The 17,401-nt window shown below is 35.6% G+C and overlaps 1 protein-coding gene across 3 annotated transcripts in view; it reads left to right on the top strand.

Annotated features, from left to right (window-relative positions):
- Positions 1 to 17,401, top strand: part of LOC106141633 (NADP-dependent malic enzyme-like) — a 33,489-nt gene that overhangs the window by 8,631 nt on the left and 7,457 nt on the right. For all 3 annotated transcript variants that reach the window (XM_060946023.1, XM_060946021.1, XM_060946022.1), the window contains exons 2-10: positions 459 to 669; positions 11,184 to 11,342; positions 12,926 to 13,107; positions 13,463 to 13,623; positions 13,959 to 14,163; positions 14,996 to 15,122; positions 15,841 to 16,066; positions 16,298 to 16,440; positions 16,918 to 17,091. In XM_060946023.1, the coding sequence (XP_060802006.1) occupies positions 459 to 669; positions 11,184 to 11,342; positions 12,926 to 13,107; positions 13,463 to 13,623; positions 13,959 to 14,163; positions 14,996 to 15,122; positions 15,841 to 16,066; positions 16,298 to 16,440; positions 16,918 to 17,091 (1,588 nt within the window). The remainder of the gene's footprint in view (positions 1 to 458; positions 670 to 11,183; positions 11,343 to 12,925; positions 13,108 to 13,462; positions 13,624 to 13,958; positions 14,164 to 14,995; positions 15,123 to 15,840; positions 16,067 to 16,297; positions 16,441 to 16,917; positions 17,092 to 17,401) is intronic.

Here is a 17,401-nt window from a genome sequence, read left to right as displayed (position 1 = left end):
TACTAAACAGTTGAATCGTTAAAAATTCTATTTATAGTTTTGGTACATATGCCGCAAATTAATAAATTTCTGCTTTAAGTACTTCACTTTTAAGATGTTGTACAGGTTCAATTGAGCGATTGCTTAAGCGTGTTACATTTAATGGTAAAAACTGTTAAAAAAAGCAAATCGTTATTGACTTATAAGTTAAATTATACTTTTTTATAACTACTTATTTATAGAAATAGTAAAAAATGTACTTATAAAAAAATTCCTTATACTTCAGTTTAATGGAAACTAGAAAGAAATGTTATATTGTATACATTTTTTCGCTATCAGCCTCGCGTTTCGCGTTTTCTCACGACCCGCCCGATAGCGCGGGGTCATGGGACCAGCGCCATCTCTTATCTGTCGGCGGAAACCGCATTGCGTTTTGTGGTTCATATCTGTGTCACTGAAAAATTTTCCCGCTTTCCCAGGAGCGAAACCACGATGAGTCCGGCGCCCCCCGCCCAGCGAGACAAAAGTAGCGCTGCGTTCGCCGCCGCCAAGCAGTCGTACCCGGCAAGCACCGGCAAGTGCACGCACAACATGGAGCGCGATCGTATCGGATTATGGGGCTCCGGAGACGGCCAGTCCAACAGCCGCCTGTCCGGCCTCGACCACCTGAAACATCCCGGCCTTAATAAGGTAGGATTTTTAGTTTGTCTTTTTTCTAAACCATTCGGTTAGGTCATGGTTGTATTGCCGGGCGGAAGTCGTCGATGTTACCGCAAACTGTATCATATGTTTATCCTGACCCATATCGGATTAGCAAAGCGACGTTCGATGCCGATCCATTGTATTCATGCTAAACGGTTGTTTCGAACTTTACACCTGCGAGTTCATGTGGATCATCAGTCTGATGTCAACAAACTCGATTCGCCTTTGTTTTGAATTTACTAACAAACTTGATTGGTATTTATTTCCAAAGGCAATAGCTACTAGGAAGCGGCGTCGATGTGGATATCCGCAATAAAATAGTTTCTTGTTACTTGTTAACTAATTGTCCTTAATCTTTGATGTATTACTCTTTTCCGTCCGGTTTTAACTAATTCTATTATAACGACAGGTTTTAACTAATTAATACAATGTTTGGAACCAATCAGCTGATTGACACTTAACAAATCGATGGAATTTATGTCGCAATGTACGTAACTTTCGTACGACGAAATTACGTAACTTTCTTAACCATTGTTAAGTATTTTGAATTTTAATCAAAGTGAAAGAATAACAAGAATATTAAGAAATTAAGAATATAACAAAAGTAAAATAAATTTCAAAGTAAAATATCTTAGCTTATCCAAAATCGAAAGGGGACCAAATTTTATTATGCCATATTATGCTAAATTAAATTAACCCTTAGGTACTCAGGCCGTCAGGCCCGGGTTTGCGGTGTTGTGGTATCTTGGGATCCGTTTTGTAGACTACCGTAATATATATCACAGTTGGTGTCCATTTAAAGTTAAATTTAATAAATAGTAGTAGCACACAAAATAACCTATTTGTATAGAATAATAAATATTAGTACATAGGTTAACATAGACATATATTTATATAAATGTACCTACTTATATTTAAGCAAATTTTCGACATTACTATAAATATATTGCACAAAAAAAAAACATTCAAACAGCAATCAAATGAAAAAACGTCAAATTGTAAATAAAAAAATACGAGAAGCGCGACAAAAGGTGGTTGTTTCATTTTTTGATTTAAAACAATACTTATCATAAAGCCTAAATTTCATATAATATAAGTATACATAAAATACGCCCCTTATTTTTGCTATTGTTAAATCCAGTCTGGTCTATACAAGTCCCGAGTCTATAGCTAGACGGCGACACGGCACTATGGAAGGGGAATGACTAGGCCTTTTCATAAGGTTATTGAATTGTGAACAAAGCTCGCATTACTTACGAGACATAACGATCGTGGAATCCAGTGTAGGTACCGCCACTATTTGCGTAACCCATTTAAAATTCAATGAAAAAATCCAGTTGAGACAATATATCGACTAAAAACTGTCGATTGATTAAATTAAAGTTCAAGATAGGATATTTCGCAAACCGTTGTATTTAAAAGAAGTTAAATTTATAGATATTAATGTCTGAAAAAAAATTTGTCAAGAAACTTGAATTGTAGCGAGACTTTCCGTAAAATTCCATAAGTATTATTTATAAAACAAAAAACCGAGAGTTACAAACGGTAGTACTTAATATTTTTAAACTGATATTTTAAGGAAAGTCTTTTTTCGCATTTACAAAGTAATGTTTACTTATAGCAAGATGAAACGTAGCAGTCAAATATTTACTCGGTACTATTACACAATGTGCTAAATACAGGTGAAATAATGATATTTACATCACACGCTATCTTTATTATCACTATTGTAAAGGTTCTGTACAAATAAAACATAAATGAAATCAATGAAAATAAAATTTCTATCATTCCTATATATTTTCTTTGTAAAGTAATTATAATGAGTAAATAAATGAAAATTACTTAAAATTCTTATACCTACACAGAGTTTATGGACAGGGCCATCGAAAAGCATACCAGTTTCCTCAAATAATACGCTTTTATGAAGGTTTCGTTTTTACTTTATTACACTTGTGAGTATATGTAAACACAGTTCGCTGAGGTTTACTACTGTGCACTGTACACATTATCGATTGCCAATGTACGCCACTAGACACTTTAGATTTTCAAAGGATCTTGTGTGAACGTCACGCTAGAACAAATATGAAGACATACTTCATTAGAGTGTAGTGTATATATATTAGCTACAAGTAAAACAATATTGCTTCCTGTGGGTCGAGTAAGAGGCAAAAGTCTTCCAATTAGTGCTTGAATACTTTACGAAGAGGGTTAGTGTTGGGTGACCTCAATGCTCTCACGGTAAACTAATGTTGCAGAAATTTTATATTCGATGTAAATATTTTCGAGAAGAACACACTAGTTAAACCCTTCATTAAAAAAACCAATTAATGCAAGTTAGATATCAAACAACAATTAGTTATCAAACAATCAATACGAATATTCTGATTGTTTTGATAAGCAATTAGATAAAAAAGAGCTTCATTACTCACTCACGTTTAAGCATGAGTAAGTAATTTTATATCAATATTTTACGCGGTATTTTTCTTTCAAAACATATTTACTTTGTAGGTTATAAACAAAATGTTGCGGGGTAATTCCAAAGAACACCGGTTCAAATTCGCCACATCATGCTTTGTAGTGGGCGTCGCTCTTATGTCATAATCGCAATCAAAACCACGAATAACGAAATAAATTACTTATATAATATAGTGAAGTCTAGCATAGCACGATGGCTGTCTTAGCACACTAGTGGTTATATTAATATTTTTGATGAATAATTTAATTTGAATTAGAATTCGGTCTATCAATTACAACCGCTTTAGGTTTTTTTTTTTCAAATTGGGTAACTTCTAATTAATCATACAATTAACGATTTGATTAAATGATTGACTTGAATTGACTTGATGAAGTGCCTTGATTTGTGCCATGACTGTAAAACTGATTGACTTCCGTAAGGACTGACGAAATATAATACCTGGCTATAAAAGTGAATCATGGGTTCGTCAACATCAGACACGAGATTGGTAGGACCAATTTGGCTAATTTTGGCCTTGAACAGGGAAGTTTTAAGCCGTATGGAAAGTAGATAAAACAAAGTTCACCACTTTAGCTTATTCTAACATATAAACTGCTTCATTAATGTTGGATATAAAGCCATATGTATATTCATGTTACATCTACCACGAACCAACAACAGCTGAGACCGTTGTTTATTCCATAGTTAATTCTGATCAATAAGTCAACGACAGGTGTAGGTCGAATAGAGGTCGCTTACTACGAGAACCGTTAACTGTATTATAATCTTCCATTACACTACTCGACTACAGCATATATTCATATCAGGAGTAATATAAATGACGTCACTACAAAATCTTCCGTCCTCGACGTTAATGGCAAAAGCTGAGGAAATGCTGAAGGAATTTTCCCGTGACGTCACAGGGTGGCACTTATCCGTGTTTACTTCCTCATTGACCTCTCTCAGAGTACTCTCAATTCAATTATTATTTATCCAAATTATTTCACAACATATATGAAGCTGTACATTTTTAAATATTGTGTCTGGGTGTGTGTGTGTTAAGACAATGTTTTAACAAAATTTATAATTGCTTCAGTTTTAAGAAATATTGCTGCATTATTATATAGATAGTTAACGCCCTGTCATACTGATAAATTAAAAAATAGTACTTATATATCACAGATACGTTCGATAATATCTTCATTGCGAATGCGTCGAATTATGAAAAAGCAAAATCAAGTTCTGATAACGTCACACATCGACTGATTCAATCGATTTTTTTTTGGTTTGAAATTTATTTTCATCCAGATATAAGTAACAAGTGTTCGTATTTCTTTATTACCTATGCTCTTTCTTGTTTGCTAGACTTATTATCCATAGGTACCAAATATAATACAAAACAATACAAATAATAAAATACATTTTCTGGCAAATATAGGACTATATACATTATGTACTTATATCACGTCTATATCCCTTACGAGGTAAGTATTTATGAATGTTCATAAATCTATATGATGGTTATGAATCTCAATTCGATAATCAGATCGAATTGAGATTCAGATAGAGACGGGTAGGTATATAAAGTTACTTACGTTTACGTACGTTTATCGACGAGTAAAATATAAGAATGATTCTAAAGCTGTGATTTCACCGAACATGGAGAGAAAATAAAAATAACGTTTACAATATTTTTCATGTCCCACTTGGCTCATCAAGTGCCAGCTTTATCTTAATATATCAGCAATTTTATTTCCCGCCAGCGGAACGTCGCAATCTCTCATTTGATGCAAAAATATTTTCTTTATTTCTTTCTATTGACGGTTAGCTTCGAAATGTACGAACCAAATTGGATTTCGTTTTAAGAATTTCTTTGATCCAAAGAAGAGGCAGTCATGCGTGTTTTCGTTGGAAGTTATTTGGTACGTTGTACGTTATATAAATATTTATTTTATTCATGCGTTTCTATTGGGAAATATTCAGGCTGTGATTTGTTTGGACTGTAATGAATCTGTTGACAATTGGTATAATATAGATTTTTTTTTACGAAAGGTCTATTAATGCGAATTAACTCGCGTTATATTAATTCTCACGTTATATTAACAAACTCTTTGATATGGTAAAAGTACCTTCGATACAATAAGTTTTGACGATTGCGATTATAAAAAAGTATAAGAGTAAGTTCGTCGTAGAATTCATGCTATTAAAATAAATAAAGAACCAAAACAAAAAAATATTTAAGAAATACGTGCTCTACATAAATTACATATTTAGTTCTTTTATTCAAGCGTCACTAATTGATCAAATAAGTTTTAATAAAATGTTAACTTAATCCTGAGATTGTTATTTGATTAATGTATGTAAACATCAAAGGGTTCGATTAGTCTCCATGGCGATGTGATAACCCGTCGGGTGCCGCTCCAAACTTGCCAATATTAGTTCGATATGGAGGTGTCATAGTGTACTTGTGGGACGATGGGTGTTTTGTGACAAAAATATCGTAAACTGAGAAACCGTAAATCCATAATATTGTAAAAACTTATTAGTAATCTGTATATTAAGAATCGGGAAATTAATAAAAATATGATTACCTAATATAAAAAAAATACCAATCATATTTCAAAATAAAACCTAAGTATCATTACTTACATTTTATGCATTTGCTCTTGCAACCCCGCTTAAGGTTACGTCGTATTATTATGTGCAAATTAAAAGTCATATATTTAGAACCTTGATCCAGATTATCTACATCTAGGCCTTTGCCGTAGCCGTAGGTAACATACAGTGTCGGCTTATAAATTATACTGGTATGTAGGTAAGCTTTTAAAATTATCAGTTTTATTGAAGAAAATAGCTATTAACATTACAATTAATAAAATAAAATGGGTAAAAGCCATTAATTCTCGATATATACTTATTATTGTTATGATAGAATGAAAACCGTATCAGTACATAAAACTAGGGTGAAGTTTATTAAAGGCTAAGACTAGGCTTTCTATAACAGACGACAATTGAAAAAATAATTCTACTATATATGTACATAGGATTGATTTTCTTCCTATGGGTTAATCACATAACACTTCTTTTGCAAGACGATAAAATAAATGATTCAAATATCAGGTTGAGAGCACAGGATTGTCTTCATCACGACTTAACTTCTTAAGTAGGCACTTTATCTAACGAACGAAGAAAAAGTGATCTTAAGATTTCTCGATTATCTTTTTTCTCCAGCTCTTCGTCTCAATTACGTTAATTAGATTTTTTCTACTTTGCAATTTTAATTTTCAACAAACCGTTGCTTGATTTTGTTCCTCATATATTCTCGTTTCATTTCACGGATTTAGTGCAATGAATTTAAAACAATTATCGGTGTATATTAACAACTTTTACATAAGTATACAAAACTGAAAATTACGACATGTTACCTAACTAATGTTGGTAATATTTTAAACTAACATTTAAACCTTTAACACCTTACTTTGTAGACCTACCCTGAGGTACGAGTACATATTTGAAATCTAATAAACCGGACCCATACGAAACGAGAATATACATAAATTTAGGCATCCGTGTGAATTTTAATTAAATCCCTTATTACCTTATGAAATTCATTGATAAGGAATATTAAAATTTATTTTTACAGGTATATACATATATATCACCATACATTTGGTCTAAGGCCATCAACACTTAAACTATCAGTTATGCTCGTAGACTAAAGGAAAATTTTGACCTTAAACTCAAATGTGACAAGATCAACAATTTGTTTTGAACTTAACCAGGTCAATGCGAAACAATTGATGAAAGATAAATTGGATTATCTTATTCTCTAATTAACACTTGAGACAGCTTGTCCATGTATATATAATATGTACTCGTACATTATACTAACTTGTTTGACTTGATCCGAAATTTAATTCCAAATTGATTAATCATTTACTATGCACAGGTAGGTCTGTACTAAAATAAAATACACAGTTGTTTTGTTATGTTGTAAGAAACTTTACACCTTGTTGTTCTATGTAAGTAAATGGTAAGTTATTAATTCTATTAAGAGTGTTAGATATTGTACGTTTAAGAGTAACAATTTTTAAATATATAAAAGAGGACACTGATTGACTGACATTTCACCTGAACTGCTGGAGTCGTCGCATACGTCACAGTCGTGAGCATACTTTGGTGATTGATCCTGAAAAAAAGTTTCTTAACTTACAGCTTCCGTTTCGGTACACGTGACCCATATCGTTAGATTAACAATTCACAAAATTCACTTTCCAAAATACCTACTCAGCCCTACGATGACTACTGTGTATTCTTTTACGCTTGTTATACGCAACGGTTTTGATTTTCCGCCCTTTGATCGTTTCCTCGTGAAAGCGAAAATTATATTCATACCTCATTAAACATTTATTACATTCTCTGCAGAAAATATTTAGAAAAATACCAGCGAACAGCTCTTTGAATTCTTTATGATATTTTTTAACTGATATAATACAATGTTTATACGCAATAGATTAACGGTACCTACTTTCTTGTTTTAGATGGCTTCGTTATCAATAATTACTCTGAATAAACGCTATTTATTCAAGTAATTGTCGTTTATTTACTTCAAATCTGAAGCAGAGATACCCATGTTAGTTCCGGTTTATTGTAATTAATATGCGATTGTTTTTTTTTAATAATATTAGTCTCTACGTGTAACAATTGTGAATTCATTGCAATAAGCGATACCTATCAGTTGTATCAAATAAATTGCTCCAGTAAAGACCTGTCTTATATCACCTCGCATCGCGGCCCTGCCCAAATAAAACCAGTTTCTGCTGATGACTGACTGTCGCTCCTAACGAAATACGATGACATATCCAATTATATAACTCATGTAATTACACTGCTTGTCAACTAATGGGCCTGATTGTGGTTTTAACCATGATGACAGACAAGAATTTTCTACTTATAAAACCAAAAATGTTTATTTTCGAAACATTATAAGTATCTCATATTACACATGGATGTGTTATATGATATATTTTTTGAAATACAACTTTAAATAAATAAAACAGAGATAAAGATGAGATAGATACTAAATATCTTTCAAATTCGATGGCAATTAAACGAATTAAGTAATCAAAGGAACTAATAGGTAAGTGCAAAAAGAAATAACACAAACAGTTTAATGATTTTAATCTGATCTTTGATTATTATTTAAATTACTGTATCGGCCGTTTGACACGATTCAGTATCGACCGATAGAATGGACGATAGACGATGGTTTCTATAAATTAGAAATAAGCAAGGAATGGTATATATCCTTGCGGACGACCAATTTGAAGAAATTGGATAACTTTCCGGGGAGGTCGGGGCGGGAAGGGGATGAAGGTCAGGTCAGGATGGGACGTCCCTTTTTGTTAGGGTGTTGGCAATTGATTTATTCATGAGTGTTTTTTTAGTTGAAAGTTATTAAAGTGTCATTTATGTATGATATATTTCGTGATATAAGTAAGTACGTGCAAAAGTTTTTTTATCACTATGAAATTCGAAACGTGAAAATGTTATTACAACGGTTTACGGATAGATATAAACTTTTAATAGCCTTTATTTAATGTACAGTCATGTAATGACTCTCGTGGATTATAAAATCACTTAGTATTAACAATGAAAATTATTATTGGAGCATTTTATACCGTCGTTTAGCATATATATCGGTACTTTACGGTACGAGAGCTACAGGCTACAAAATTTATATTACTAGTATTTGTTTTATATATTATTGATTTTCGATTTTCCCTTACCAGTTTAAGAGAGCTGTATGCGTTTACGAAAATAATAATCACTTTTAATTGTAATATAGCATATTTTAATTGAAAGCTTACCGAACTTACACTTACATAAATGTTATTTCGGCTGTATTTACTAATTGTATTTGTACTTATTTTGTTTCAACTTAAATACCTTTAAGTTACGAGTAAAATCAGTGGAGTAAATATAAAAGTTAAGGTGTGAAGTTTCTTAAGTTAACCTATAATGATTAAAATTTACAACAAATTATAGGAAAAACTTGTTTTACAAAAAGGAGTATTGGATTTCCGCAAGAGCGCTGCTGCAATGGATTCAAATTACTAAAGTTTTAATTGAGAACTGAATTGTGTAGTTCTGTGCGGGAAATGGAGAGAGACTGGTGGCAAATGACGCCCAGGAGGGAACCTTATGCCATCCCCGAATGTCTGGCGGCGGACGACTCCAGGGTTAGTAGCTGGTCTCATACTTCATCATTGCAGGGTTTGTAGCTTTCTGGGCCTTACTTCTCTGAACAAGGGAGGGAGGGAAAGAGGACTCAAGATTTTACTTAAATAATCTTTTATTATTTGTTTTAGCTATAGTTACAAATTTCCCCAGCAAAGGTTGCAGAGGTCAGGCGAGCCCATTCTATTTCTAACCTGAGGAAGCAGTTACCATTTCCTACCTATTACATTCAGACTTGATAACTTATTATCTACCTGTCGTTAATTTACAGTCACGGCCTTAGTTACCTTCTATTTGACGCTAGTCAATTGACGAGTTTTTGCACAATCGTACATTATTCATCGATAAAGACAAAGTCCAAATAAACTCGATATTACAATAGCCTCACTTAGTAATGAGCCATAAACGAATCAATTGGAAAATTACTAAATAGCTATTAAAACATGACAGGTATAAAATGTAAATTCGTGGATTTACTAAATAGCTGTTAGCGAAGGAAATTGAGGCACTCAAATGTTAAAGCCGGAACAATTAATGGACTGAAAAGGGTTTTAACTGTAATCCTGTTTGTTTAGGAGAAATTTTGTTACAATTTACTTTGTGAAATACAAATACAGACACGTTTTATAAAATAACGAAGATATTATTACTCATGTATCAAACGTAAAATTGGTGAATGAAAATAATGGCATTAAGTATTTAGGTTACGTAATGAAAGTTATAATTGATGATCTGCTTTTAAGAAGTCAAGGTCACAGACAATAGAATGGTTTTGCCATTCTTTTTAATTGTAATAAAACTCTTTTGTTTCAAAGTTGGGGTTTGCTTTTGAAAGCATGTGACTTACTTTTAAATGTGATGCTGTGAATGATTTTGCAAGTTTTCACGGCTGACTGCATTCCAGATCAACCTTGGAAATTTGATGGCTAGCCTGGTCCTTTCACAAGACTCACACAACACTTTTTAAAATTCACAGGAAGGGATGGAAAAGTTCTTTTTTACAATAGCTTAAACCACACAACCGTGATTTTTAATTCTCACACTTTAACTATATCGTGCGTGAGTACCTGTTGTAAACAGGCTGTATATGGCCGTATATATTATATCATGGCCAAATGTGCAATTTATCAAAGTTCAATTAGTCCATTTTAATCATATATGATCCCAATAGCATTTTAAACTACAACGAGTATTATATGAAGGCCAAGGTCACGGTCTTGCCTCAATGACGTCATCGAGTCACGATCAGCTGACTGAGTAGAGCAGCCGGCGGGTATTTCCTCGGACCAGTAATATTGCTCTGAGGCTATTTCCGAGGCTGACGGGCCATGCCGTGATGTCTGCCAGATAGAAACTGATTGATTTGTGTTCACAAGAAATCTTTACTATTGCCGGCAGGCAAATGATTTGATAGATACTTGTATGTGGTCGTCATGTTGGTTGAAGTTGAACGTATTTTGTGTCATGATATGCTTATTTTTATGTTTCCTTACCACCAATGCCACAATTTTGTCTTGGATCAACGTACTTACTGACGCCGAGCAAAATATCAGTAGAGCATAAGCATGTCCCAAAATCACAAGCACTGTGATGAGGCCATTTACATAAAGACGTGTAAAACTGTGGGTATTATTTATTTATTGCAAATATTAAATCGTGCGTCTAGATTTTGTATCCTCATTTTTGTACGCCTAATACCGTTTATCCGATTTCGGTGGAAATAACAAGAAATCAATGTCCAACGCTTTAAAAATATGTACCTACTTAAATTAATTGACTTAACTATCGCAATTGTGCCTTGTTGCAGGGCATGGCGTTCACAATCGAGGAGCGCCAACTACTGGGCATCCACGGGTTGCTGCCGGCCAGGGTGAAGTCCCAGGAGGAGCAGGTGCAGCTCTGCAAACTGTCCATCGAGAGATACGAGAACCCGCTCAACAAGTACATCTACTTGATGGGACTACTGGTAAGTAACTCTTTTTATGTATAACTGACCTGTCATGTCATACATGAGTTATGGTAGACAAACCCTACGGCACCATTTGTTACATATATTTGTAGAACTAAGTAGCGTTTGCTCTCTAGTAGTTATGCTCAGTTATAGCGTAACCACGGGGATTTAATGAAGGTCAATACACAAATAAGTTGGAACGGAGGTGAAATAAGAAAATAGTTTTAACCAGATTCGCATCAAAAGAAACCTCAACTTCTTTGTAAAATCTAAATCTTCAGAATATCTAAATCTTCCTTTAACAATATCACAATGATTAAAGATTTGATTTCATTGCAAAAGAAGGCTATCATTTGATTCATCATTCCCAAAGCGAGAAATGGGAAAATCTCCTGGTATATCCAGATCCTATCAATCAACGTTTGAATGATGAGACTAGCTCACGACACGACCTAGATTCTATTTTGAACTTCCGATTTATTTTAAACTGTCGTGATTCATTCATAACATAGCGAAGTACTTTGTAAGTACGTGCGTGGACAGACAAGGATATAACCTATTTTTAGCGAGCATATGAGATAAGATTATTTTAAATTTACACCAAGTCAGGTAATATAATATTTCATGTGGGACAATATTAATATCCACCAGTTGTGTAGCACGATTTTAGAATGTTGATAAACAAAATGATACAACAACACAGATAGAAACTGTAGGTGACTCCCAGATACAAGTTTTTTTTACAAATCACACAGATTTATCTAGCCCAGCCATAGATTTATAAATCTTGTAAGGTTGGGATCTGCAGCTGGTATCTGGCAGCTCAATCTGTGTGATAGTTTGAGACTTACGAGTATGATAAGCGGCAGCAACTAATACAATGATTCTGATTTCATGAAAAATAATTAGAAAAGTGAATTTTTCGTCATGACCAGTTCAAAGATCGAGACCACCAAACACAAATGTGACTTGTCCATTGTATTCAGATGAAGCACTTCAGTTTCATTAACTGCTTGTGAAAAAGATTAGTTTCGCATTCGCATTCGAAATGGCATTTCTTATGGAACAATCTAGATCCCGTTTCAAATCGTTTAAACGATTAGTCCATCCAAAGTATCTTGGATTGTGCTTAGTTCATTGTATTCGATTGTCGCTCGTCTGGCTCTTTGTTATGCTAACCACATGTAACGTCAAAAAAATTGGCGGTGTAGCGTAATATTGCCGGTGAGAGGATCCCGTCACGCCGCAAGGTCGCCATGCTTCCATGACGGTCTCTTGCAGCGAACAGCCGTGATCAAACCATAATGACTCAATTTAGACGTAAATCTTCCCTCTACGTTAAACCACAATCTCCAAATCACAACTTGGAATATTTTGTCGATTTCCTAACATTAATGCCTTCATTGATATATATGATACATCAATCGTAGAATTTGAACTACCATCTGTTTCGATTTTTCTTCGACCTTCTAATATTTGCCTCAATGAGGTCCTCCCTGGACAGGGGCCCATGGTACACCTCCTTAAGAAACATGAAGTTGAACTCACCGTGGACTTAAGTCTATTACGTTTAATATAGATTAATATTTTTTATTCAGGACCGCAACGAGCACCTGTTTTACCGCTTCGTGGGGGAGAATGTGGCAGACATGATGCCCATCGTGTACACCCCTACCGTGGGGCTGGCCTGCCAGAAGTACGGCTTGGTGTTCCGCCGGCCACGCGGGCTGTTCATTACCATTCACGATAAAGGACACATCTACGATATCTTGAAGAATTGGTGAGTTTGACCAACATTAAGATTATGACGATTCTTCTTCTATATATACATTCTTATATCTGTTTGAAACAAAATTTAGAAATTAATGACATGATTTGGTAGGTAGAATTTTTGCAAGGATAAACCAGTCTGCTGTTACCATCCAGGCATCTGACGTAAGAGTAGATGTCTATTTAACCTTCTATGTAGATGAAACTTATTCAGGACATATTCTTTTGAAGTAACCTTTCACTCTTCACTTTCAACCCGTCTTATTTTTTTAATTGGATTAAATTTACGTGTGTACTAAATTTATAGATTTGCTTACTTAGGTTTTTCTGATTCGATCGAAAAGAGACATTAATCTAAATTTCAGGCCAGAGACAGACGTGCGTGCCATCGTGGTGACGGACGGGGAGCGGATCCTGGGGCTCGGGGACCTGGGCGCGTGCGGCATGGGCATCCCGGTCGGCAAGCTGGCGCTGTACACAGCCCTCGCCGGTATCAAGCCGCACCAGTGTCTGCCCATTACACTTGGTACGTTGTTTTATCTAAACCGTTAGAGTTGTTTTTAAAGATCCAGCAATATAGGTAATGTTTAGAACTTCAGTTAAAAGAAAAAGTTCTATGCTCTCAAAATAGTAAGTTGGTTTCCATATTTTCTGGATCTAAATACGTACCTACATAAAATCATGTTATTTATTCTTTACGGAGTGGGCAACGCCAACAGCCTTAAAAATCTGCTTATTGATGGAATTGCATCTTTGTGATGAATTGTGCTCGTCTTTTATATAAAAGATCTGCTTTCGTGTCTGTTTTTTAGACGATACCGGTGGAACTTCAAGTCTAATCTTATTCTTATTCTCCCATAGATGTGGGTACCAACACACAGTCGATGCTCGATGATCCTTTATACATCGGTCTGCGTCAAAAACGCGTCCGTGGGCTGGAGTACGACGAGTTCATCGAGGAGTTCATGCAGGCAGTAGTTCGCCGGTTCGGACAGAACTGCCTGATCCAGTTTGAAGACTTCGCCAATGCTAACGCCTTCCGCCTGCTAGAAAAATATCGTGGCAGGTTCGTGTATAAGTGTCTATAGTAGTGTGTTCATGTATGTCTATTGTGGTGTGTATTCGTGAATGTGTATTGTGGTGTGTATATGTCAATTGTGGTGTGTGATCGTATGTTGCTATTGTTGTGTGTTCGTGTATTTCTATTTTGGGTGTGTGTTCATGTATGTCTATTGTGCTATTTGTATTGTAGTTTGTTTGTGTATGAGTATTGTGGTGTGTTTGTGTATTGCTATTGTAGTGTGGGTTCGTGTATTGCTATTGTTGTATGTTCGTGTACTGCTATTGTTGTGTATGTTCGTGTATTGCTATTGTAGTGTGTGTTCGTGTAATGCTATTGTAGTGTGTGTTCGTGTATTGCTATTGTAGTGTGTGTTCGTGTACTGCTATTGTAGTGTGTGTTCGTGTACTGCTATTGTAGTGTGTGTTCGTGTACTGCTATTGTAGTGTGTGTTCGTGTACTGCTATTGTAGTGTGTGTTCGTGTACTGCTATTGTAGTGTGTGTTCGTGTACTGCTATTGTAGTGCGTGTTCGTGTAATGCTATTGTAGTGTGTGTTCGTGTACTGCTATTGTAGTGTGTGTTCGTGTATTGCTATTGTAGGGTGTGTTCGTGTATTGCTATTGTTGTACATATGTTCGTGTACTGCTATTGTTATGTATGTTCGTGTATTGCTATTGTAGTGTGTTCGTGTATTACTATTGTAGTGTGTGTTCGTATATTGCTATTGTTGTGTGTGTTCGTGTGTCATGTTATGTGTGTAGCGTGTTCATCTAAACTCTGGTAATAGCGTATTTTTCGTTCCATTCCGTCTTGGGTAATAGTGATGTGTCCTGTAGGTACTGCACATTCAACGACGACATCCAGGGCACGGCTGCGGTGGCGGTGGCGGGGCTGCTGGCCAGTCTGCGAATCACCGGCACCAAGCTCTGCGATAATACCATCGTCTTCCAGGGGGCAGGAGAGGTGAGATTTAATACATAATTGATAGGCACCTGTTTTGATTTCACAATAAAGCAAGCTTAATAGCTTAGGCTTAGGGTAATCCCTACAATCACACGACCTGTCTAGTCTAATCTCACAACCAAAAATAGCGCATCTAGTTACTTTAATGAAAATGAAACTTTTTATAGGATTTATAGTGTATAAAATTTTGATACAAATGGTTATCAACCGCCATTGAAAATGATTGTCCGTTAGTATGTATTAGTTATTTACGATGTTGCGGTTTTTAATGACATGAGTTTGAGTCATGTTCGCTCGCGTTACGAGTGACCATGAACGTAATTTTAGACACTACGGAAATTTTTGCTACAAATAACGCTTAATAAAAATGTTAGTTACCGTTTATGAGTTCACGTCTTACCAATGATCTTAAACATGTACCAAAGATCAACTTCAAAATTATAGACTAATCCAGGTGTTTATTTTCAAAGATAAATTTGACTAGCTTTTGTTCAGCACTTCACTCCCGTGGGAAATTTCAAAAGACAATATCTATTTGAAAATGATCGATTTGATTTTAGTGATTGATATGGGATATACATGCATATGTACTTGTTACTTGTGCCACTTCCTTTATAGCATAATTTCAGTTTAATTGTTAACTGCTAGGTAACAACCTCGGGGCATGTTTTTAGGTAGGCCCTTTGTCTGCTCATCATCAGTTGTCTTTAATCTACAGGCATCCCTTGGAATCGCAGCTCTCTGCGTGATGGCCATGGTCTCGGAAGGTTGCACCGAGGAGCAGGCGCGAGGCCGGATCTGGATGGTGGACTCCAAGGGTCTCATCGTGAAGGACCGCCCCGAGGGAGGTCTGAATGAGCATAAAGAGAAGTTCGCGAGGACCCACGCTCCCGTACGCACGCTAGAGGAAGTCATTGATATTGCCAAGCCTTCTGTACTCATCGGTATGTAGAATGCTTTATTATAAAAACATATCCCTTTGAAACTTGTTTTTCCTCGGCAAAAGCTTAGGTACTCGTTCTATTTTTTTAAATTTGTAGCTCTCTCCTATTTTTAACTTGAGACGCACAGGGATTGACTAGATCTTCAGACGTACTAATATGGAAATTTTCTATTGAAGCCCTTATCAAAAACAAGTCTTATATTGCAAAAATATAATAATGTTGTGTTCCCAGGAGCCGCAGCTATTGCGGGCGCGTTCTCCGCCAGCATCCTGCGCAAGATGGGCGCGCTCAACCAGCGGCCCGTCATCTTCGCGCTCTCCAACCCCACCAGCAAGGCCGAGTGCACCGCAGAAGAGGCTTACAGCAACACTGATGTGAGTTATTTTTTTGAGCTGCAATCTATACATATAATAAAACAGAAAAAATATTTTGTCTGTACAATTTGTATTTTTGGCTGAAATGGATAGGGGGACACTTTGAATGAATAATAGAAGATTTTTTTTTAATTTTTTGTCTGTGTGTCTGTTTGTATGTATGGTCACGCTTATCTCCGAAGGTACTGAACCGATTTACTTAAATTCACCAATTGCTTTGTTTTAACTCAGAAAAACATTTAAAGTTTCATCAAAATCGGTTCACAAAAAAAAGTAATCGTCATTTGAATGAACTCAAGGCATACATTTGCCTGCAAATAAGTTTACGCGGAAAAATTCGAAATTTACGCGGACGAAGTCGCAGGCAACAGCTAGTCTTTAAATATTATTTGAAGCATAAGTGCTCAAGGACAAACGGGTGTGGATAATGAAGACATAGTAGATGTTCTGGAGATATATTTATTGGAATTTGTCCAGGATCGCGCCGTGTTCGCGTCAGGGTCGCCGTTCCCGGACTACCGCGCCAAGGACGGCCGCGTGCTGCGCCCGGGACAGGGGAACAACGCCTACATCTTCCCCGGACTCGCCCTCGGTATCATCTGCGCGGGAATCATTGATATCTCCGAGGATATCATGCTGTTGGCTGCCGAGGTAAAGGAACTTTACCTATAGTATGCGTTTAAGCGATTTGTGATTGATAAACTCTATTCTTGAGACAAATTAAGACTGCTCAGACGTAAGACGTATAAAGGTATCTTACGACTAAGCATTTTTAAGGAAAATGTTACAGACATATTATTCCACTAGTTCAAAACACATGAAAAACCTAAGTATTGGATTAAAACGAGTAATTCCTAAAATACCCACCCACTACTGGGCATAACCAGTAAAAACTTGTACATTTTTACAATTTTCTAATATTCCTGAAAGCGACAACAGATTTTAACCATTTGCAATGCTT

This window comes from Amyelois transitella, chromosome 10, assembly GCF_032362555.1.
Source record: "Amyelois transitella isolate CPQ chromosome 10, ilAmyTran1.1, whole genome shotgun sequence".
Lineage (NCBI taxonomy): Eukaryota > Metazoa > Arthropoda > Insecta > Lepidoptera > Pyralidae > Amyelois > Amyelois transitella.
This window is presented reverse-complemented; position numbering and strand designations above follow the sequence as displayed.